Raw genomic sequence first — 21,385 nt, forward strand, 5'->3', positions numbered from 1 at the left:
TGGCGCCATCATGTGGCAACTATTGGCAATTAAATATTTTCGCTATCCGAACAGCAGGGGATTAGTGTTTAAACTTAACAACTCCACCCTTCCTTAGTTTTGGGCCAATTACAAGCTCTGATATAATTGTGGCGTATCACAGAAATGTGACCTCTATTAATGCGTAGAGCATTTCTAGCTCTCACACACTAACATATTTGCGTCTTAGACGAAATAGCATATACCTAAAAATTATTTTGAATAGTATTGCAAGCCAATGCAGCATTCTGCAGCGTTGGAACATTAACATTGTGCCTATATGAAAAGAAAACAACTACACTTAAATAATGATTACATTAAAATATATTGCACATAAAAGTTAAATACAATTCAACTTAAATGTATTGTTCTGTATTTAAAATGTTTAAGCCACTGTTAACGTTGTGTCATTTCAACATTATATTCTGTGATGTTTTTTCACATACCACTCAACGAATCAGTGTTAAAGATTTCTCAAAATCCTAAACCAAAGTACACAACTAACATTACTCAGCACAACTGAGGTTTACTGTAAAAGTTAATTTTGTCCTGAATTAGAAGATAATTTAGTACCAACTACTAATATAGACACACATAATTTACATATTTCTGTAAAACAAACACACAAAAAATAAGCTACAGAAAGCCATTTAATAAAAAAAATACCATCTTTATTTATTTTTGGTTTAGTTTCCCCATTTGATAGCACTACTACTACATTTTAGTCAACTGTCCATAGATGAGACCTATGTGCTGACTACAAAAACAGACAAAACACCAAATTTAAGTCTTTCAATAAAAACTTTATTTGCTGGACATTTACTGCTTGACGTTACACATTGCAGACTCACATCCATAAAGTTAGATTTTAAACAAAAATAAATGATTTGAACATAACAAACAAGCATAAATTAAGTCATTGGTGATACCCACGCATACGTACGTCAGTAGATTGCAGAGCGATGTAATTGGGTCGGGCGCAGAACAGAAAACCCCAATGATATACTTTATAATAATGTTGACTTGGGAAATTTAAAAAAGTAACATTATGTGCCGTACATCTGGACTTAAGTGCTAAAAAGAACCTTTAGAAAGACAGAACAACTCCTGTGAAACATATTTTCCTTTCTTTTTGTTTTGGAGGGGGGGGCTAGAGGGTGGGGCTCACCATGTTACGGAAAGCCATTTGAACCTTCGTTCAATATCCTTGATATCTATGTTATTTGATTTCTGACTAGTATGGGGAACTGTTTTACTTGTAAGGACAACGATCATAGTAGCGCGTGGACCTTAAGCTGAGTATCAAGGATATCGGCTAAATGCTCAAAATGGTTTCCATACCACGTTACATTCTCTCTAGGGAACATCAGTAGTTAGATCCCCCTCTGATTTCAGTGATATCCTTCAAGTATGGAAATACAGTAGCTGATTGGGTTGGGGTACTTGTGTGTAATATAGTGCATTTTAACATTGCTTCCTTCAGTTACCCCATATGAAGTATCTATAAAATGGCAAGAAACATTGGCTCATTTGTTCTAGATATATAATCTAACCTTGCATATTTCAACTCCACCTGATTTTTATTTGTATCTTTTTTGGGGTGGAATGTAGGTGACGACTTTAGAGCAAAGTGAGTGCACGGACACGTTCCAGATGGCTTTCCAACCACTTTGGATATTTACCCATGTCCTCCGGTAGTCACTCCATTTTGGATCGCTCAATTTGAGTTTTCAGGATTTCCTGCAAGAACAACTCAGGGTGAGTGATGTTAACGTAGGGAAATAATAGGATTATAGTGGGAAAATTGGGGTGTGCATTACCTCTTCCTCATCCAGCATAGCAGGGAGAGCTCTGCCGAAAAAAGAAGCGGCGATGAATCAAACGTAGCAACCGATAGGCTCATTAAATAACATTATTAGACACTCTCTTTTAAGTTAACCCTGAGGCCTTGCAAAAATTAGCCCGTTTTGAGGTCTGCCGACTGCAGCCACCTCCACTGCGGGGCCGACGCAGAGTAGGAGCCATTAGCGTGAGGTTGCAACGACTAGCTCAGAGCGAGTACGGGAAAAAGCGAGTGCAGCTAAAGCACATGGATTGTATTTTCCCACGATGGAGTCAGCATTTCATCACCGAGCTCGCTGAATTACGCTTTGTCAATTAGCGTAGCGGATCCGTGCATGTGGCATATGGAAAGGTCAAGTTGCCAGAGATGCAAATGTATGTACAGTGATGCCTTGATACAAGAGTGACCTGCCTTTCCCGAGATACAAGCTGTCATCCGGCCGATTTTGTATTTTATTTAATTTTTTTATTTGGCTTGCGAGCGCAAAATGGCGATACGGGTGCTATATGGTGACAGTGAACTCGGTTCCACTCTCACTTCACAATGAGCAGCAGTTTGGCAAATGTTGAACAATTCTTCAAAAAAAAGAGGCTTTAGGCCAACGGTGTCAAACTCATTTTTGTCGCGGGCCACATTGCAGTTAGGGTTTTCCTCAGAGGGCCGTTTGAAATGAATCTTTAATTGCCTCATCACATAGCGGGCGCGTGAATGATGAACTGCGAAAGAGGGGGTACTGTATTCACTGTATCTAAGTATCCCTGAGTCAAAAACATAAAATGGCTGACATGAAAGTCATAAATGGCATTTTGACATATATACATGCCACTATCCGAGCACTTCCGGTGCATTTTTCTTTTCAAAATCCAATCATTGTTATATTTGAGGGTAACATTGAGTAAGACAAGTATTACATTGTATTTGGGATTATAGCTTGGGTTAAAACTATTAGTATAGAGAACTAAACATTTTTTTGAGGGGGCATCTATTGTTCACAGATTTTTGCTATTCGCGTCAGGGTTTGATCAAAGTCATTTTTCCCCAATAAGGGCTTTCACTATCCTGATAACTTACAGATCAGCGACTGTTGTTGGAATGTTCTCCTCAACCCATTTCAGGTCTTCATCCTAGTGTTGAAAACACAAAAATTAACGTGTTAAAAATGGTAAAAACTTTATGAAACATGAGCTATGTACCTCTTGACTCAAGAACTTCTGGGAGCCGCTGGCATCCGGCTTGGATCCTCTCATCTTCATCCCCGCTTTGAACCATCAGGGGAAAAAAAAAAACAGTGTGATGTAAAGCATGTTTTATTTAAGATCATCTGGTGGCCAGGTTTCGGCGTTCTCGGTAGCGTCGAGATACACAATGTGACAAACTTGGCATGGGCCAGAATGACTGATTGTTCTCAGACGGGCCGTTTAAGACACAAAATCTTTTCAATTTGCAACGCCAGACTCCTGGAGGACATCGTCGCCGCTGTTTCAAAGCAAAACGATGACAGAGAGGACTACGGGATTAATTTGATGACTCCTCGCTACAGTTAATCCCCAAATGATTAATAACCTGGCAAAAACTTTGGAGTCTTGCGTCTAGCTAGAAATGACACATGAAAGAAGAAAACGAGCAAGCTGATGAGAAATTCCACGTTCAAAATAATTCTCAATACAGGAACGTCCAGTTTGTCTTTTTCACAAAATTACCTGATGTCCTTACTTGTGATGAAAATGTGTTTTATTTTGTCCCAAATATTTAAACACAAATTATTGAACATTGCATAAGTTTCACTCCAATAGAAAAAGTGAAACTTGTATATCGAATCACTACACACAGAGTGAAATATATATATTTTTAATTATTTAGATGATTTTGTTTACAACTAACAACAATCTAAAATTCACGATCTCAATAAAGGTAGGGAGGTATTGGACTTCTAAAAAGCATTTTAATGTGTGTTTAGGAATCTATAGAAAATAAGTTTCATTTTTTAAATAGAACTAATAAAATAAATATTTTTTTCTACCATAATTTAATTCATTGAGATGCTCTGTATGTTGTTGCACATGCTAAATTGCATTAGCTTTACCAAAGGCTTCGTTCAACATGGGCTCTTTGGCATCCTCCGCGTCTTCATCCTCGTCATCGATCAGAGACAAGTGGGAGAACCTGCGAGGAAAGAAGCCGGGAAAAAAGAAGCACGATTGTGAGAGTATGTCCAACTATAAGGAACAGAAATGTCTTCGACTCTGACCTTTGGTTGTTGGCAGAGGGCCTCAGCAGCACCATGATGACCAGCAGGATAGTGGAGAAGAGCAGCCGCCAGAAGGCGTCGTCCACCCATAAGTCCCTCCAGCTCTGGAAGGCGACAGATTATTAGCGACGCTGAAACATAACTTTAAATTTAAAAAAATAAATAAATAAAAACGGTTAAGCGGAACCAATATAGACCTTCTGGCAGTCCACTAGCTTGAAGACCTTGGTGGTCCAGATGATGAAAATAATGGAGGCTGGATACATTTGGACATGAGACACAAAACAGTTGAACAATTTTTTAATCTTTACATACCTCTCATTTTCCATGCACAGATAGTATATTCCAGTATGTTCAATTTTGACCCAAGCCAAGAATATCCTTATAATATTTATCAATATCAAATTATGAACTACACATATTTTAAGAATATATTAATAGCATATCTGACATTAATGAATGGATGATTAATCCTTGATCAATGTTTTGGGAAAAAAAAGGTAAAGTGCATTTTTTATATACTACACCAGTAGTAGTAGTTTTAAGTATTTTGTATGTATGATCATTCTTACGCTGATTAAAGTCAGATACACATATAAAAGACATTCGGTCTGTTTTTGTTCCGAATTTGCCACTTCCCGATCAAATGTCAAAAGCGGTTAAATTTGACCCAAACTGAAAATATGGGCTAAAGGTGTGGCCCACCGAGCATGGAGAAGATGAGCGTGTTGGTGAAATGTTGGTACAAGGACAGCTTGACAACATTCCGCCGCAGCTTCAGCATACGAGTGGTTTGCGACAGGCTAATGAAGATGTGGATGCACCAAAGTTAAGGAGAACATCCCCCCCCCAAAAAAAAAAAAAAAAAAAAAAAAAAGACGGAAACAGCATAAATATGTTGAGCGGGTCGTTTGGAAGGATATCCACCACATGACACAGGAGTCAATGAGGGAGAGACTGAGGTTGGCCCCCAGGGCCACTGTACCATAGAAACCCTGGAGAGAGAAGAAAACATTGTATCAGTAAGATAAAAATATTCATGAAAAGAGACATATAATGTCATTTTTCCACATATTAAAGCAGTTTCAAGACTGTTGTCCGGTCTAATGCAAATGAGCCACTGCCTTAACCCCCCCCCCATACACACAAACACAACAATGGAATATGTGTCACTGATTGGCATCTAATGCAAATCTGAGTGGCCAACAACGTCGCAGCTCTGCTCAACTTTTGACATATTTAAAAGCTAGCCCAGCCATCGCTTGCCAGAAAAAAAATGGTGGCTCTTTGCCCAGCCTAGCTGCCGAGGCCACTACCGAGCCAAAACGGCCACTTCAAAACAAAATGGCAGACTTTGTCCTTTGTGACATGGCTTGTTGTGACATTTTTGTAAGTCTACTCATGATAGACACACTTACCAGACCACATGCTCTGAGTGAAACTGGCTTCTGGGGCTGAATTTTTAAGAAGGTGGAACAAATGTAAATTTTTGACAAAGAAACGATTTGAAAATGCTGAAATAAACTGGAAAAAGTCCAGATTTTTGTAGTTTATGGACTACAAGTATGCATACAAGTTAGTATGTATGCCAATGGAGTTTGGACACTTACACCCGTCACCCTAAGCACACCCTCCACCGAGGAGAAGAGCAGGTAGAGCAGCCCGACGGCAGCCAGCCGGTGCACCGTGGTACCCAACCTGGGTCTGAACGAGACACAAATATGCAAATTACGAGACACGCTTTTATGCGTCGTGATGGCACACATACTATTGTTTGTACAGTTACTGTACTTGGAACGGAGCGTACAAGATTAACCTTGGGGTATAAGCCTCATACTGCTTCACCAAGTCTAAAGACATTATCTAATCTAAAGCTAAACATTATCTAATTTTGAGCCACGTCGTGACGACAAACAAAAGTGTTTAAAGTGATCAGAGCGTTCAAACATAACCCCGACTCTTACTTGACGATACCGTAACCCAGGCTGACGATGAGGACCAGGATGCGGGCCAGAGATCGTTTCAGCGCAGAAAGCAGCTCAGCGAAAATCACGGCACCCTCAACTGGAACAGGAACACAAAACATAAAAAAATTAACCCACCAGGCAGCAATGAACAGGCTCTCGCACCAACTATTTCAAGGTAAATCGTCAAAAGGATCATCAATCTTTGATTCCATGTTCCACCCACAGGAGATGGCGTTGGCAAAAATAGTTTGGCAGTTTAGCTTCACGCATCTGTCTAGGACACCTACTTTTGATTGGGCCTCATTGGGCAAATTCCCTTGGATGAGGAGGCCTTAAATATGTCCCAAAATGGCTGTTTTACACCAAAATGGCACACTTCCTGTTCATTTACGACAAATTAGTACCAAATTCATGGTGGAGGGAGGGACTTTCCAACAGTTCCAAATCCCAGTCAGTATTAGCATAAAACCTTCAGGCAAGAGGAAAAAAAATAAAAATAATAAATAGGCTGTTCCAGTAGAATTTTCCTGACTAACTATATTTGGGGTTAATCAGAGGCACTTCGAATGGTGGCAGGTATGTACTGACTCCCTTTTATCATGAGTTTGAATGTGATTGATGAATGTGATTGATTCTGAACACAGCCACATCCCAAGAGGGTGTACACACTTCTGCAACCACATTACATCAGTTGTTTATGTTTACTGGCCCTCTTTAAAAGTTTTTTAATTTTGTTGTGAAAGTTATAGGTCCCATTAATTGTGGAATTTTTTGGGGGAAATTATTCATTTTGGTCCAATTTTTCTATATCACAAAACCTTGGCATTTGAACAGAGGTGTGTCGACTTTTATTTGCACTGTATCTACGCCAGTGATGTATAATGACAGGCAGAATAATTAAATACTCTTCCACTTGATGTCAGATGGTACATAATTATTCGATGTATCAACATTTTGGTAGTGTTGTGAGAGACTTTCTAATGTAAAATACGTGCCTTGCCTCAATAAAGGTTGGGAAACACTGTGCTAGAATACATACATTTTCACCAAGATGCATACATTTGCAAATTTGTTTGCATTTTCAGGGTATTTTGAGCCACCCCCAACGAAGAGCATTCATTCTTCAGAAGAATAAAAAACACTATATTTCCATCCATTTTCTGAACCGCTTATTTTCACTACGGTCGCGGGGAATAAGAAACTCTAGATAGTAAAAAAAACAAAAACAAACCGTAGTCTCCTCGGTAGCGGATGTTCTGGTACTCGGAGTAGAAGACGGCCTTCTCCAGCATGCCCAGGAGGATGACGCCGCCGATCCAGAACTGGACCCTGAGCAGGTCCCGCCAGTAGCAGGCACACCAGAAGAGCCAGAGGGCGCCGAAGAGCACATAGACGATGCACATGACCATGAAGAACTGCCAAAGAAATCACAGATGTTATACAAGGTGGGCTAAAGGTCAGTACAGAATACATTTTTGGAAAGTGTAAATTGAATTCAGAGAGTTGTTTCTAAATACATCATACATGTTTGGAGATAACTGATGAAAATGTGCAAAGACTGCCAACCGACATTGTCCCAGATGATCGCACTACTCGTCACTTTAAACCGCATACACTCCTTGAAGTCTCAGCGCCCTTTGCACAATGGTCATTGCACCGGACTATTGCAATATTAGTCGTTCGAACTGCTCTAAGTGCTAGAGGACTCTGCATCTTTTTGCACAATTGTTTTTTGTCAATGTCTTTATGTCCCCAAAGTGTTCTGTAAATTGACTGTTTGTTGTACTAGAGCGGCTCCAACTACCGGAGACAAATTCCTTGTGTGTTTTGGACATACTTGGCAAATAAAGATGATTCTGATGATTCTGATTCTGATTCTGAACTATGTAGTGCTCAATTGTGGAGCACAAGCATTAAACAGTTTTTCACCATTTCAGTTTTCCTGATTTTTTGGGGCGTGGCTAAAACAGTGCCCAGTGACGCATTTCGGCTCAGGCATGAGTCCCTCCCTCCCCCACTATATAAGAACTTGAGCACCTTGGTTCGAATCAGTGGGTAACCGGTGCAATTGCAAGTTACTAGGCACAAGCATGCTAGCTCGCGGGCTAGTTGGTAGCTAGCACTTCTCGTCCACGACGACTCTTTGGGATAGATTGTATTCATATTGGAGGCTTTAAGTGTATATATTTTCGTAGCTCAAGCATGTGGGGAACTTAGACGAAGTAGCATCCATCTTTCAGGTCATGTCTAAAAAGTGTCAAAATTTGGCATTTCTGCCCTCCACCTCGCACCCTTTGACCCCCTTGTGTCAATGCCGCAAAATAGCATAACTCACAAATTCCAAAAACAAATATTGTCATTTCGAATTGATGTTATAAACGGGTCAATTTGACCCATACATACCATCATCTGGGGCCAATCAGCCGGGGAGGAGTAGTCATGTGGTCCCTTCATCTCCACTTTCACTGTGCAAAAAACAAAACGAAAATCAGAAAATTTCCTTTTTTTGTGTGTGTTACTTTTCAAGGTCAGGCTACGCAATCCTTCTTACTGGTGAAGGCAAAGTTGAGATGCTCGGTCGCAGAGTCCTCGTCCTCGTCATCCACGCCGCGGAAGAGCGGCTGCACCTTAACGATGAACAAGTACGGGCTGTCCTCCCATGCCTTGGCAACGGCGCCTAAATCCTGCCACCACCACGATGATGGAAGAAGCTTTTTACGAAAGAACTGACGCACAACAATGTGGTATGGAGAAATGCTTCTTACCGGTTTGTCGGGCCAAATAAGACTTTGATTGGAAGCGTCACTCTAAATTGCAAAAATTAAAAGTTAAGTGAAAAACACAGACTTATTATGGTAAATGAAATGATGAGTGTATAGGACTTACTGTTGGGCTGGCCAGTGGTTGATACGGATTGAAGTCTGTATAGTACACCTGGTTGGGAGGAACACACGACATTTTTTATTGGTTTGGTACAAGTTTTATTACTTCTACCAAGGACAGTATGCTTACATAGATTTTTTCTGCAGTTATTTTATATTGTCACATGCTGCTTGTTTTCTTTGAAGCCAAAAAAGCAAGATAAATTATTATGGTTCCTTTTTTAATTTATTTATTTATTTTGTAAACCACGGTCATAACTCATCATTTTTACCCACTAAAATTAACAGAATGCCGTTAACCTGTTCCAGCACCCCACTTCCCCAAAAAAACTAAATTGCAATATCTTCTTAATAGGGAAAATGGCACTCTATAATAGTTTTCTTAATAAAAACACAAGAGTAATAACATAATTGAAAAGATTTAAACACTTTGCGCAGTTAATTCATTGAGGCGCTTACAGTTGTGTGCGACTTGGTATAATACAGCCATGCAGACAAAAATTTGAGTACTAGAAGTCATTCACTCAACTGCTGTAACATTAGTCATTTATCGCAGACAATAAATACTGTAATTTCTCGTGTACAATGCGCATTCCTCCCCCCCCCCAAAAATTTTCAAAAGTCAATAGTGCGCATTGTACATAGGTATAGGGGCGAATGGGAAAAAACACTCACATTTTTATAAACGTGTGCTGCCATCTAGTGGTTATGAAAAAGCTGTACACTTTCATTCCAAAATGTCACTGCCAACTAGTGGTTATAAAAAAGGTGTAGCCTCCACTTCCATTCCAATATGACAGGGGTATGTATGACTGCATATATGTACAGTCGTGCTCAGACGTTTACAAACCATGGCAGAATTTGTGAATAATTTTGTTCTTTTTTTTTTTTTTTTTTTTTTTAAATGTGATTACTGACTGAACAACAACCATAATTAATATCTTTATGGTTATGTTTTGTTTAATGATCATGCTTTTCTGAAATGCTTGACCGTTTAATTTGAATCCCATTAAAATAAAATTAAATGTGCTTCGCCTTGTCCTTCATGTTTTCTTTAAAGAATTGTACGCATCTTACATATTCTTCTCGGGTAATCAAACATCTGAGCACAACTGTGTGTTTTCTAATTTACTAAATAAAAGTAAGGCTGTGAATTTCAAAATAAGAGCAAGTAAATTAAATAAAGTATTATGTGTTCAAATAAATTGCTTCACTTCAGAATAATTCTTTGAAAAAAACCTAACAAAATACAGATAATACTGCATGTTTTGATCATATGGGTAGAAGCAAAATCACGCATTGTAAAAATGCATTATACATAGGTAGAAGGGTTTTCCAGAATTTTGAGGTCAACTTTAGGGGTGCGTATTATACATGGGTGTGCATTATGCACGAGAAATTACGGTACATGGCTGAGTATTATTATATTGTCTTCCTACATGTGTTGCTCCACCGTTTGTGTCGTTTCTGTTGCTTAAACCACGGCCAGATTGATTGCTATTCGTTAGCCAGTCAATAGCATTTCCCATCGAGTGTTAGCATTACGCTAGCGCTCTTCATGGCAAAGTCAAGTGGTTGTTTAAAATACACATTATGTAATTCTCTTTGTTTTATCTTTTTAACTTTTGTTTAACATTAAATTTCAACTGGGAGTGGCATAAAACAGCTTAAAGCAAGAGTGTCCAATTTTTTTCTTCGAAGGGCGGCATACAGAAAATTCAAAGGAGGCAAGGGCCACTTTGACATCTTTTCATTTATTTAACACACTAAAACAATCCATCAGTGTTGGTAAAAGCTATGCGAAACAGTAACAAATGTACTTTTATCCATAATATATACTTAAAAATAAAAACAGCCAGCTAGTAAAGCAAAATGTCAATGATTCGGGATTTTCAGTATTGCACTAGAATAGATCCAACAAATGATCACTCCCACATTCAGGTCCTTGCCATCACAACTTACCAAATAAAGTGTGATTGGTTGAAAACAAGGAAGTGAGAGATGAGAACGAACTTCTTCTCTTCTCCTCCCTTGCCCCCAGTGTAGAAAGTAAGTACTGTAGTACAAGGCAGGCAAACGACACGGGCAGTGTCAAATATTTATTTTAGTCTATGCCGCAGGCCGCTAACAAACGGAATATGGGCCGCAAATGGGCCCCAGGCCGTAGTTGTAGTCGATCAAGCGACAACCCTTACACAACAAACTTATGAGTTGGGGCACTCGTAAGTCAAGGTGCCACTGTAATAAATTGAAATGCAGCTTGGCATATTCATTGCACCGACCTTTGGCGAAAAGAGAGCCAAGCAGTTCTCAAAGTAGACGTAGCCCTGACTGTAGAAGCCGCTCCAGCCCTCCTTGAGCATGTGCTCCATGGCGAACATGTTGATGGCCTTGTTGTCCTGCGGGGGGGGGGGAACGTACTGTGAGACGGGTGGTCCGGGTCCCCAACAGGTGGAGGAGATGACAGGGTACTTACGGGCGTGTTGAAGATCTCGTTGTAGCACACAGAGGAGCGCAGGTACCAACTGATGTTGAAGGCCACGTTTTGATCGCACGCGCCGATGACGCCCCGGACTGTTGGTGAGAGAGCAAAAAAATAAAAAATAAAACTAACACAATAGTGATACTATGGCTGGGCGATTAATCGTTCTTATCAATTAATTCAAGTTCCTTTGTCAGGATGATTTTTGGTGGAAGGCAATTGCAGCGTTACTCACGCTGAACATTGCCAAAAACATGGTGTAAGTTAAAAAAGCAGTGGATTCTCCACATTGGAAACTTGCGCTACAGCTATTGAATATTTTTAGAATCGCGCAATTCTTCAGATTATCCCATCAATTAATTAACTGGATATGAACTGATTTTGCATTATTAAACAGTCTCTATGTGAGGTGCTGGAATTATTTTTGCCCACTTGGGTCACGATACAAAGTTCTATTTTACAATATGTTCTAACGGGCCATAGTATTAAATTAGTTAACATCGATATGTACGTACTTTCGGCATTCTGTGTCTGTTATAGACTCTTTCCTTAATAACTAGACTCTTTCTACACCGAGTGGCACTTGCGACTGCAGTAACAATTGTCCGAGAGTAAAAATCTTCCTAAAACGTTTAGAGGCATAATCGAATTATTTGATTAATCGTTGCAGCCCTAGTTGTTGGAAACCTGCTTTCAACACAACAGGGCAGGAGAGTGTTAAAACTTCACACCCTCGTCACTACTCACACTTCATGAAAACAGTGGTGTTGGCGTACAGAGTCTTCCGGAAAACAGCATGCTGCGTCTGAAAAAACAAAGAAGTCAGCTCTTTTCAATTAAAAAAATAAAATAAAATTATAAAAAAATCATGACATTTTGCCCCAGTGTCTTAGTTATACTCTTTGACACTGTTCTGTCCAAATACAAAAATGATAACACTTACACTTTACACCCACTTGTCACACTTTGGTATTGGACAAATTTGGCATACTAGTAGGGCAACTGCATGTTACTAGTGAGGCAAAACTGTGCATTCGTTGACAACTACATGCTACTTGTAGTACAACTAGTGATATTAGAATATTCTACTAGTTAACATCCAGCACACAGATATCAATTAGTGAACAGTTTTGTCTCAGTAGTAACATGTAGTAGTCCTACTCCTGTGCCACATTTGTGCAGAAATGTCATAAAATACTAGGGATAGATCAGCCATGCCAATATTAGACATTTTTTATTTATCTAACTATTTATCTAACTTCATAAGCGATGCTGCTGACCCTGGGATGCTGACCCTGGGAACTCCCTGCACCGTGTGTGTGTGTGTGTGTGTGTGTGTGTGTGTGTGTGTGTGTGTGTGTGTGTGTGTGTGTGTGTGTGTGTGTGTGTGTGTGAACTCAAGACAAAGATATTTGAAATTTTGGAAAATTGTATTTACTGCACAAAACTTTGGAGAGCTATTTATTTGTTAAGTCTGACTACTACTTGTTTAGTAGCACGTGATTGTCTACTAATGCAGTTTTTCCTCACTATCAACATGTAGTTCTATTTGAATACAAAAGTTAGTACTTAGTGTACAGGAATGTTATAATACAGTTGTGGGGAAAAAACGCTACTGCTACTACTACACAGTTGTTCTACTAGTGCGCTGAATTGTCTTACTAGTGAGGACAAAGAACGAACCAGTACGTACACGTACACGTACACGTACACGTACACGTACACGTACACGTACAAGTACACGTACACGTACACGTACACGTACACGTACACGTACACGTACACGTACACGTACATACACACGCACACGCACACGCACACACACACGCGCACACACACACACACACGCACGCACACGCACACACACACACACACAACGAGTATCCTGAGTAATTGCTTAAACTGCTTTCCATATGTGTTTGTTTGACAGCTAGCCAGCCAGCTAGCTAACGAGCTAGCTAACCAGCGAGCAGCGCTTTTTAGCCAACAAACACTCCGAAAAAGCAGGCGTACAAAAACCGTGACACTGACCGAGTTGACGTCAACGTCCCACACGGACACCTCCACCGTTCTGCCGGGGGATAAAGCCCCCGCGAGGAGCAAGAAAAACACTAACGACGGTACAGCGTTCCTCGGCATCTTGGTGGCTTGCTGGAGTGCTACGATTCCCACACAGTTTCCAGGCAGGACACGCCCTGCTCCAATATTACTGGCTCCCGGACACGTCTTGCTGCACTATGATTGGCTTCTGTATCCAGGTAGCGCGGCAAAGGAGCCAATCATTTTGCATCAGGGCGTGTCCTGTCTGGAAAACATGTAGAAATCATAATCACGCCTGGAGCGAATCCGCCCCCTCTCCCGTCACGGATACGGCTGGGCGACTTGTAACTTACTAGTGTACAGTAAGCGGCATTAGAAAATAAAAAATACAAAAATCAATAAAAAAAAAACACGTCTCGCTTTTGTTTTGAAATAACACACCGGAACTGTGAGCTCCGTTGCACTTTCGGAAAGACGAGTCATGGCAGTTTTAGCGTGACGACGCTGTCGAAACTCCCAGTATAAAACAAAACTCCCAGTATATACAACGTGAAGTTATTGCTTTATCTTAGCAGAAGATGTTGATCGAAATGTCTGACTAGAAGCTGCGTCGCTTTCTTCTCCTTCCGCTCTTTTTCTGTGCTCGACATGGTGGACTTGAAACAGCCCATTCCCGGGTATCATTTGGAACTTTTACTATTAATAACACATCAAATTTAACACCAGCGTCTTTCGATGACCTGTTCTGCATTCTATTCTATTTAGCACTGCAAGTTGATATATTTATATTTTCTAAATACATTGTTGCATTATGGGGTTTGGTTGTTGTTGTTGTTGTTCCGCAGTGGTGTGCCTGGCGGTGATGGCAAGGACAAGTTTATGAGAAGTCATCAAGTTGCCTTTTACAGGTGTGTCAGTTCTTCATCATCATCATGATTCCGAACTTTATTATTATTATTTTATTTTTGTATTAATTTGTGTTGGGCTACATTAACTTCATATATTCTTGTAGTGTTTTGAATCTTTCAAACATATATATTTCCATATTTGTATTATATGTACAGTATACTATTTTATTTAAATAAAAATTCTATTTTGTGTTTAAACATAGTTGTCATAATATTGTTTAAATTATATGTTTTTGTGGCCCACAAGCAGGACCGAAATTTGATGTATGACGTTGGTCATACATCAAATTAATAATCAACACGGTTTCTGTTATTTTTATTTGCATTCTGTTTTATCTTTTTGTCACATCGAATCGAAGCTTGATAAAGGCTTTTCATCCGTATAACGGCGCTGTTAATGAGACTTCATATGATGCCGTAATTAGATAAGTGTTAAAAATGGACTTTTTGTGGTAGCAATTCCTGTCAACCTAATCGAGTCATGCGTCAAATTGTTTCTGTGACCCGTTATGATACCCTAAATAATGTTATTGGAATTTCTTTTGTCACGTGTTTCTCAACATAGGGCTCGACGCCATCGTTGCACGCGTGGGCCGACTTGAACGAGCCCACTGTGTTCTCCGGGCCCGAGTTGACGTTGCCTAAGGCTGCGGTGCAATATGGGGGCTGGGAACACCGGGAGTCGCACAACCTGTACGGCTTTTACCAGGTGAGGGTAATAAAAGAATGATCATAAATGGTAATAGTAGTATTCTAGCAAATATTGACTTGATTGGCATGTTTGAACAAAAAAATAATTAAAAGCAGAAAGCTGGTGTGCAGTGTAATGTAGTGACGCCTGACGCTCTAAGCCACAGGTGTCAAGCTCAAGGCCCGGGGGCCAGATCCGGCCCGCCACTTGATTTTGAACAATAGTTGAAAAAACCCATTACCCTTGATTTCTGATTCCGAAACTAGTTCATAAATTTCGGGTGTAAATATGATGAGGCGATTCAAGATTTGTATGGTTTTCACCGTCATAACGGACCTCCGAGGGAAACCGTAACTACAATATGGCCCGTGACAAAAATGAGTTTGACACCCCTGCTCTAAGCTAACTCTGCAACTTCTGTCACGGCCTGTTTATGTGGAAAATGAGCTGTAATCCATTGCTTCAAGGCATAGCCTACAACAATCCATATATCGTTTGTTCTTTCCATTTTAAATTGGTGATTAAAAATGAAAACAAAATGACTGATGACTTTACTGTTATTCATCCAACACAATAATTACTGGTTTAACATTGGTCTTTCTAGGTCTAACATTAGCGCTAACCATGGAAGCCAACTTCAGGAACTAACATTGAAAGCTAATGTTTGAAGCTATCTATGGAAGCTAATGACAAAAGTTAAAATGGAAAGCTAATGTTAGCAGTAACATTGAAGCTAATATTTGAGGTAACATTGAAGCAAACATTGCAATCTAATGTTTGGGCTAACATTGAAAGCAACGTTGGAAGCTATCGTTGGAGGAAATGTTGGAAGCTAACACTGGAACCAAATGTTTAAGTTAAATTTGGAAGCTAATGATGGAACTAACGGAAGCTAAAGCTTGGTCTTCCTTAGCTGTAATGTTAGCGGTAACATTGGAAGCCATTTACGAAGCTAAAAGTTGTGATCTACCATTTGGGGGGCTGCTAACGTTAAGAGGACATGAAGCTTAACAGTAACTCACTGGTGTAACATACTGGGGTACGTAGCACATGTTAGGTGTGCCACGTTAGCGGACGGGTAGCGTCGGCCACCAGCTGATAACTGGCCGGTTTGACGGCAAACAGCGGCGTGACGAAAGATTTCAGTCGAGGTCCAACAGGCAGGCCAGGGGTCCTTGTGGATTTAACGATGGAGAACCCAGGGTGATAAACCTCCCGAGATGATGGGGAGAAGTTCCGGATCTTGGAACGTTGCTCAGGGTATTTGACCTTTATCTGCTTTATCTGTGGCATGTGGGAAAGAAGAGCCACAGTCACTAATAGTCACGTTATTGACCCAAACAAACGAAAACAGTAAAACACGCAAACACAACGAGGTACACTCAACGCAGCAACTGCTTTCAGCCACAGCTCACAGTCAGACACTCACATGCCACACAACAGGCCCTGCCTCTTAAAGGCACATACAGTATCAACACACAGTCACTAAAACACGTACAGTATTGTCTATGCAATTTATGCTTGTAGTTTGTTTTGTGTGTTCAAATAAAATGACAATGTGTTTAAAAATGTATGCTAATAAGTTTAAGTAGGTTTTAATTCTTTTAAGTGTTTAAAGCAATTGGGAAGGGTGAAACTATTAAAAACAATAATATGGTCTTGCTATATCGCAGATTTTCACCTATGGGTCTGAAATGTTTCCCCTAGGATTTCAGTGAGGGAAAACTGCCATTTTTTATGGTTTTTAATTAGATTAAAATACAAATCAGACACGGTTTCATTTTTGGATTTTGAATTTCAAATTGGAAAGGAAAGAACGAACGATACACGGATTTACGGCACCACGCAATCAATTCATCTCCCTAGCAAATGGCGGCGGCGGACGGCCTTGTTGACGCGCTCCGGTGGCTCCGAGAGACCTTTCGTCCTGTCCCGCGCCTTCTTCGCCGGGACCCAGAGGCTAGGTATGTCTTCCCGAAGCGTATCAACTTTGGATTCTGGTCCAAAACGGAACCTTGAGTACACAGTGTTTGTCACCCAGGAGCGGTGTGGACTGGCGACAACCTCTCCACTTGGGAGTATCTGAAGATCTCCATCCCAACGTGTCTGTCCATGTGTGTAACGGACATCTCGTTTTGCGGAGGTGAGTCTGGTTGCAAAGGGGGGAAAAAAATTAAAGCCCTTGATGAAGGCTTTCCATTTTTTCGTAACTGTATTGGCAATATGATGTCCTACTTGCTTTTTTGAGAAGCAATGGATCTCGACCTTGAGGGAATAGCTTGTAATTTGTTCCTGTGCCTTTCAGCCGACATTGGCGGGTTCGTTCCGAAGCCGAGCCCTGAGTTGCTGGTCCGCTGGTACCAAGCCGCCTGCCTGCAGCCGTTCTTCCGAGGTCACTCTTCGATGAACACGGAGCGCCGGGAGCCCTGGCTTTTCAAGGAAGAGGTGACCGACGCCATCCGAAGCGTCATTGTAGAGAGGTACAGTGCCACGCTTCTTTGCTTCCCGTTGCATTCACCTCATTTGAAATAAATAATCGCCAAATAACGAGCGTCTGGGTTCTCAGGTACCGCTTGCTGCCATACTGGTACACTCTCTTCTACCAGGCTCACACCGACGGCCTTCCTGTGCTCAGGTAGGCTGCTGCTCGGTGACACTAGATTAAATTGAAACATTCTGTCTTTACTCGTGATGTTTATTAAATTTGCCTGTAATCTTTTAAGTGACATGATATTCTTAACTCTTTGTAATGCACGTTTCCGTCCGCCATGGTAACAGACAGGCAGTCGGTCAGTCAGTTAGTTATTTAGTCATTCAAAAACACTAAAAAAGTTTTTTGTTTTTTTTTAAGGTAAATAATGTATTCAATTGCTGTATAATTAAACTAAAACAAAGTAGAACGACTCATTCCTTTCAAAAGACCCTTCAGTCTGTTGGCGATGGGGGGCCAGATGGAGATTGTGACCCACAACCAAGATCCAGAAGATGGAACCACACACACACACACACACACACACACACACACACACACACACAAATCTTGCTCTGTGTGCTGGTTGTTTCCCACATTGCCACCTAGAAGACTGGACAGGAAATAGTTATGATTTTAAATATAGAGCTCTTGTCTGGGATCTAATTGCCTTTTGCGGGTGTCGATAATGTAGTGCCCTGTATGTTCAGGCCTCTGTGGATGGAATTCCCTCAGGAGCAGAGCATCTTCATCGTGGCTCACCAGTACATGCTCGGTGATGTCCCATTTTGCACTTTTTCCACCCACTGCAAACACTCTGTTTTGTTAATATATGTTCATGTTGAATGCAGGAGAAGCGCTGATGGCGTGTCCCGTCACGGAATCGGGCGTGACAGAACTTGAGGTCCTGTTTCCCGGAGCGGAGCAGGTAGCGTAAACATTGATTCAAGAGTTCACGACTGTCAAACATATGCATTTTTCTTGTATTTCAGCTTTGGTATGACGTCAAATCAGCAGAGGTTCACCAAGGAGGCGGAACTCTGAGGTTTCCGGTAACCTTGGAAACGGTAAATGGTTTTTTTTTTGTTCTTGTCCCACTTCTGACATCTCGGTCAACATGATGCTTTCCTGGAGAAATATGATCCAATGGTTGTTTAAAAAAAAAAAATATATATATATATTTTTAAAAAAACAACTTTTTTTTTAAGTCACGTAGATACAAGCAGGTAGAGGCCACTCGCAAATTAACTGTTAACTGCACATTGCAAAGTGTTAATAATGTCAAGGGGTAACTCAAAACAGTTAATAAAGGTTTTATGATGGCCACAACTATCTAACTAACTACCTGACTGTGGCACTGACTAACTGCACACTACAAATTGGTTCAAACCCCCACCAACCCGCTAACTAACTAGCTAACTAACTAACCACCCCAAAATACTACCCAAAACATCACAGTCACAGTTAAAAAAGGATTCATGATGGCCAACCAACCAACCGACCAACTAAGCAATTCACCAACAGACCAGCCCACGATTATTCTGGATGTGGCAATACCCTGTTTTTAAAACAGTGAATACAGTTTTTTTTCCCCCACAATTGCGCAACCAAATAACAAACCCACCAACCAACCAACTAGCTCGATAGTTAGCTAACTGTTAGTGCCTTATAACAAGTCGAGATGCTAAGCTAACATAGCATACGGATCGAAGGTGGAAACTTTTACCTCTCTGTTTACTATAACGATCCTTCAAACGCAAACTGATATAGATCACAACAAGCTAAGTTAACAGCTAGTATTATAGGAAGTGGTATCTTAAGGGGTTGAAGGGCTAACAACAAACGTGTTGTTAGCCCGGCGAAGTGGGAAACTACAAGTGCGGCGCAGCGGTGCGCTCGGTGGACATCTTGGGGGTGCGGGCGGAGCCGTCGGCGGTGCGGGTTCACGCGGCGGGGGGTGCCGAGGGTGTCTCGGTGGAGTTCGAGTATGACCCGGAGCAACGCAAGCTGAGCGTCGGCAACTTGGAGCTCGCCGGGGACGACGACTGGGACATCCAGATATGTTGACTTCCTGTCACAGCATTCACTTGACTTTTAAGATTTACTTGATGAAACTATTGTATCATCTGATTGAGTTGAGTTATACACTGCCCAAAAAACAGATCACACACTTAAGGTGAAACTTTCCATTTTCCTTGATTACATGGATATCGTACATGGTATTGATGATCATGTACGGTAATTGCTGTATCGTGATATTATTGTGACGATATCGTGCGCTAGTTACTTACTACAGCTAATACGTCACACATCCGATATCGGTTTTGGCCGACGGCAAGTTTACGTACTGTAGATCTCGTAAATGGTATTGATTATCGGTTTACGTTGCTGTATCGCGATGATATCGTTACTTACTTTCTGCAATGTTTTCAGTCGTGATGGGCCAATACAGTATCGATACACCAACATCAAAATAGGTATATTTAATAGGTTTTCCCATCTTCGTACGTAGCTCGCTTACAAGGTTTGGTTCCAAAATATTGCACGGTTGCCGTATCACGATATTATCTCTATGGTATCGTATTGCTGCTGACTTCCTGCAACTAATAGGTCATATTATAATATGGCATATTATTTTTTATTTATTTATTTATTTATTTATTTTTTACCGTAAGTAAATATTTAATTAACATTTTCCATATCATAATGCTATCGTATTGCGAGGTACAGGTACTACTACTACATGATTTTCTACAGAGACACTAATGGCAGGCTGATAAGGTATAGATACACCGACATCCAAGTCAATATAGATTTAAAAAGATGAACCATCTTCATTACGTAGATATCGTACGTGGTTTTGTATTGATTATCCTGTAATTGCGGTACCGTGCTAACGCGATGAGATATTGTATCACTAGCTACTTAATGTGTTTTTCTACACTGATAGTAGCGGTGGGATGATATGGTATCGATACAGCAACATCCAATATTGATACTGTCCGACGTCCAATGAAATATAGATTTAAGTTAACGTTTTCTGTGCCATATCGTGATATTATCAGCTACGATACTGTATCCATTGATTGGCCAATTATGGCTCTCGCCTATTTGATCAATTAAATCCAAGTGGTGATTGTTTCGTGGACAGTGTATTACGCCTTTAGAAATATATTTGGCGTTAAATGTATGCGGCTGTAAATGGGATTATTAAAGCTTTCTCGCATGTCTCTTTGTGTCTTGGCGATATAAGAGAGGCGGAACTGTGTAAATGGTGGATGGACTAAACCCCCCCCACCCCCCGCCCCCCACCTCACCCCACCACCGCCCAGCGTGCCACCCTGACCGGTCGCGCACCTCGCACATACCAATTTACGCCACTGACCTGGCGTGGCAGTGGAGCACATTTTGCCAGTGTCCTTATAAATGACCCAACTGTCCAGCCACAGCATGTTTTGGTTGTACTATCTGTCCCTTCAAAGACTGTCTGATTGCGGTGTTCCATGTACATAACGCTCCATGTAACGGTAAAGACACTACATGTCACAATCAACAGTCACCTATAAGTTCCCTACTGTCCAGTTACAACATTTTTTGGGGACCTGTCAAAGACTATCTGGCGCTGGAGGACTCAAAATGCACACAATGCTCTCTGAAACTGGAAACAAATGACATTTCATGATTGTGACACGCCTACAAACGTCCGCTTGTCACAACCTTTGTTTGGGATACTTTTTCCCACTTTTTGTCCCTTTCGAAGACAATCTGGCACGGCGGTGGAGGACCGGCGGGCTCCAAATGGGTTCTTGCTGAGACTGCTCGACGTTGAGCTCCAT

At 40.9% G+C, this 21,385-nt stretch overlaps 2 protein-coding genes across 3 annotated transcripts; one reads left to right on the forward strand and one right to left on the reverse strand.

Moving 5' to 3' along the window:
* Positions 1 to 800: 800 nt before the first annotated feature.
* On the reverse strand, positions 801 to 13,605 carry LOC133412938 (transmembrane protein 87A-like). 2 transcript variants are annotated; one of them, XM_061696730.1, is made up of 21 exons: positions 13,472 to 13,605; positions 12,188 to 12,245; positions 11,435 to 11,532; positions 11,241 to 11,357; positions 8,963 to 9,010; positions 8,842 to 8,883; positions 8,628 to 8,760; positions 8,480 to 8,541; positions 7,308 to 7,491; positions 6,074 to 6,173; positions 5,720 to 5,813; positions 5,528 to 5,563; positions 5,031 to 5,104; positions 4,815 to 4,921; positions 4,307 to 4,365; positions 4,110 to 4,213; positions 3,945 to 4,024; positions 3,055 to 3,119; positions 2,933 to 2,985; positions 1,839 to 1,869; positions 801 to 1,758 (listed from the first exon to the last, which is right to left on the reverse strand). In XM_061696730.1, the coding sequence occupies exons 1-21, from the start codon at positions 13,577 to 13,579 to the stop codon at positions 1,717 to 1,719; spliced, it is 1,695 nt and encodes a 564-aa protein (XP_061552714.1). In that variant the 5' UTR covers positions 13,580 to 13,605; the 3' UTR covers positions 801 to 1,716. The 2 variants fall into 2 exon arrangements, with proteins under 2 accessions (XP_061552714.1, XP_061552715.1); XM_061696731.1 differs by lacking the exon at positions 5,528 to 5,563.
* A 72-nt stretch (positions 13,606 to 13,677) lies between these two features.
* Positions 13,678 to 21,243, forward strand: ganc (glucosidase, alpha; neutral C). The gene is given in 11 exon segments (XM_061696912.1): positions 13,678 to 13,698; positions 14,954 to 15,097; positions 16,946 to 16,972; positions 16,974 to 17,043; positions 17,121 to 17,222; positions 17,385 to 17,559; positions 17,646 to 17,714; positions 18,260 to 18,324; positions 18,401 to 18,477; positions 18,542 to 18,616; positions 19,404 to 21,243. Coding segments are annotated over 11 exon segments (1,038 nt in total). The 3' UTR covers positions 19,617 to 21,243.
* Positions 21,244 to 21,385: the final 142 nt, after the last annotated feature.

The sequence above is a fragment of the Phycodurus eques genome, chromosome 14 (genome assembly GCF_024500275.1).
Source record: "Phycodurus eques isolate BA_2022a chromosome 14, UOR_Pequ_1.1, whole genome shotgun sequence".
Classification (NCBI taxonomy): domain Eukaryota; kingdom Metazoa; phylum Chordata; class Actinopteri; order Syngnathiformes; family Syngnathidae; genus Phycodurus; species Phycodurus eques.

Coding starts and splice junctions, on each gene's coding strand:
- LOC133412938 (XM_061696730.1), bottom strand. CDS start 13,579: ATGCCGAGGAACGCTGTACCGTCGTTAGTGTTTTTCTTGCTCCTCGCG. Junction 8,884..8,962: donor AACCACTGGCCAGCCCAACA/GTAAGTCCTATA, acceptor TTTGCAATTTAG/AGTGACGCTTCCAATCAAAG. Junction 4,366..4,814: donor GCTCATCTTCTCCATGCTCG/GTGGGCCACACC, acceptor AAATGTATCCAG/CCTCCATTATTTTCATCATC.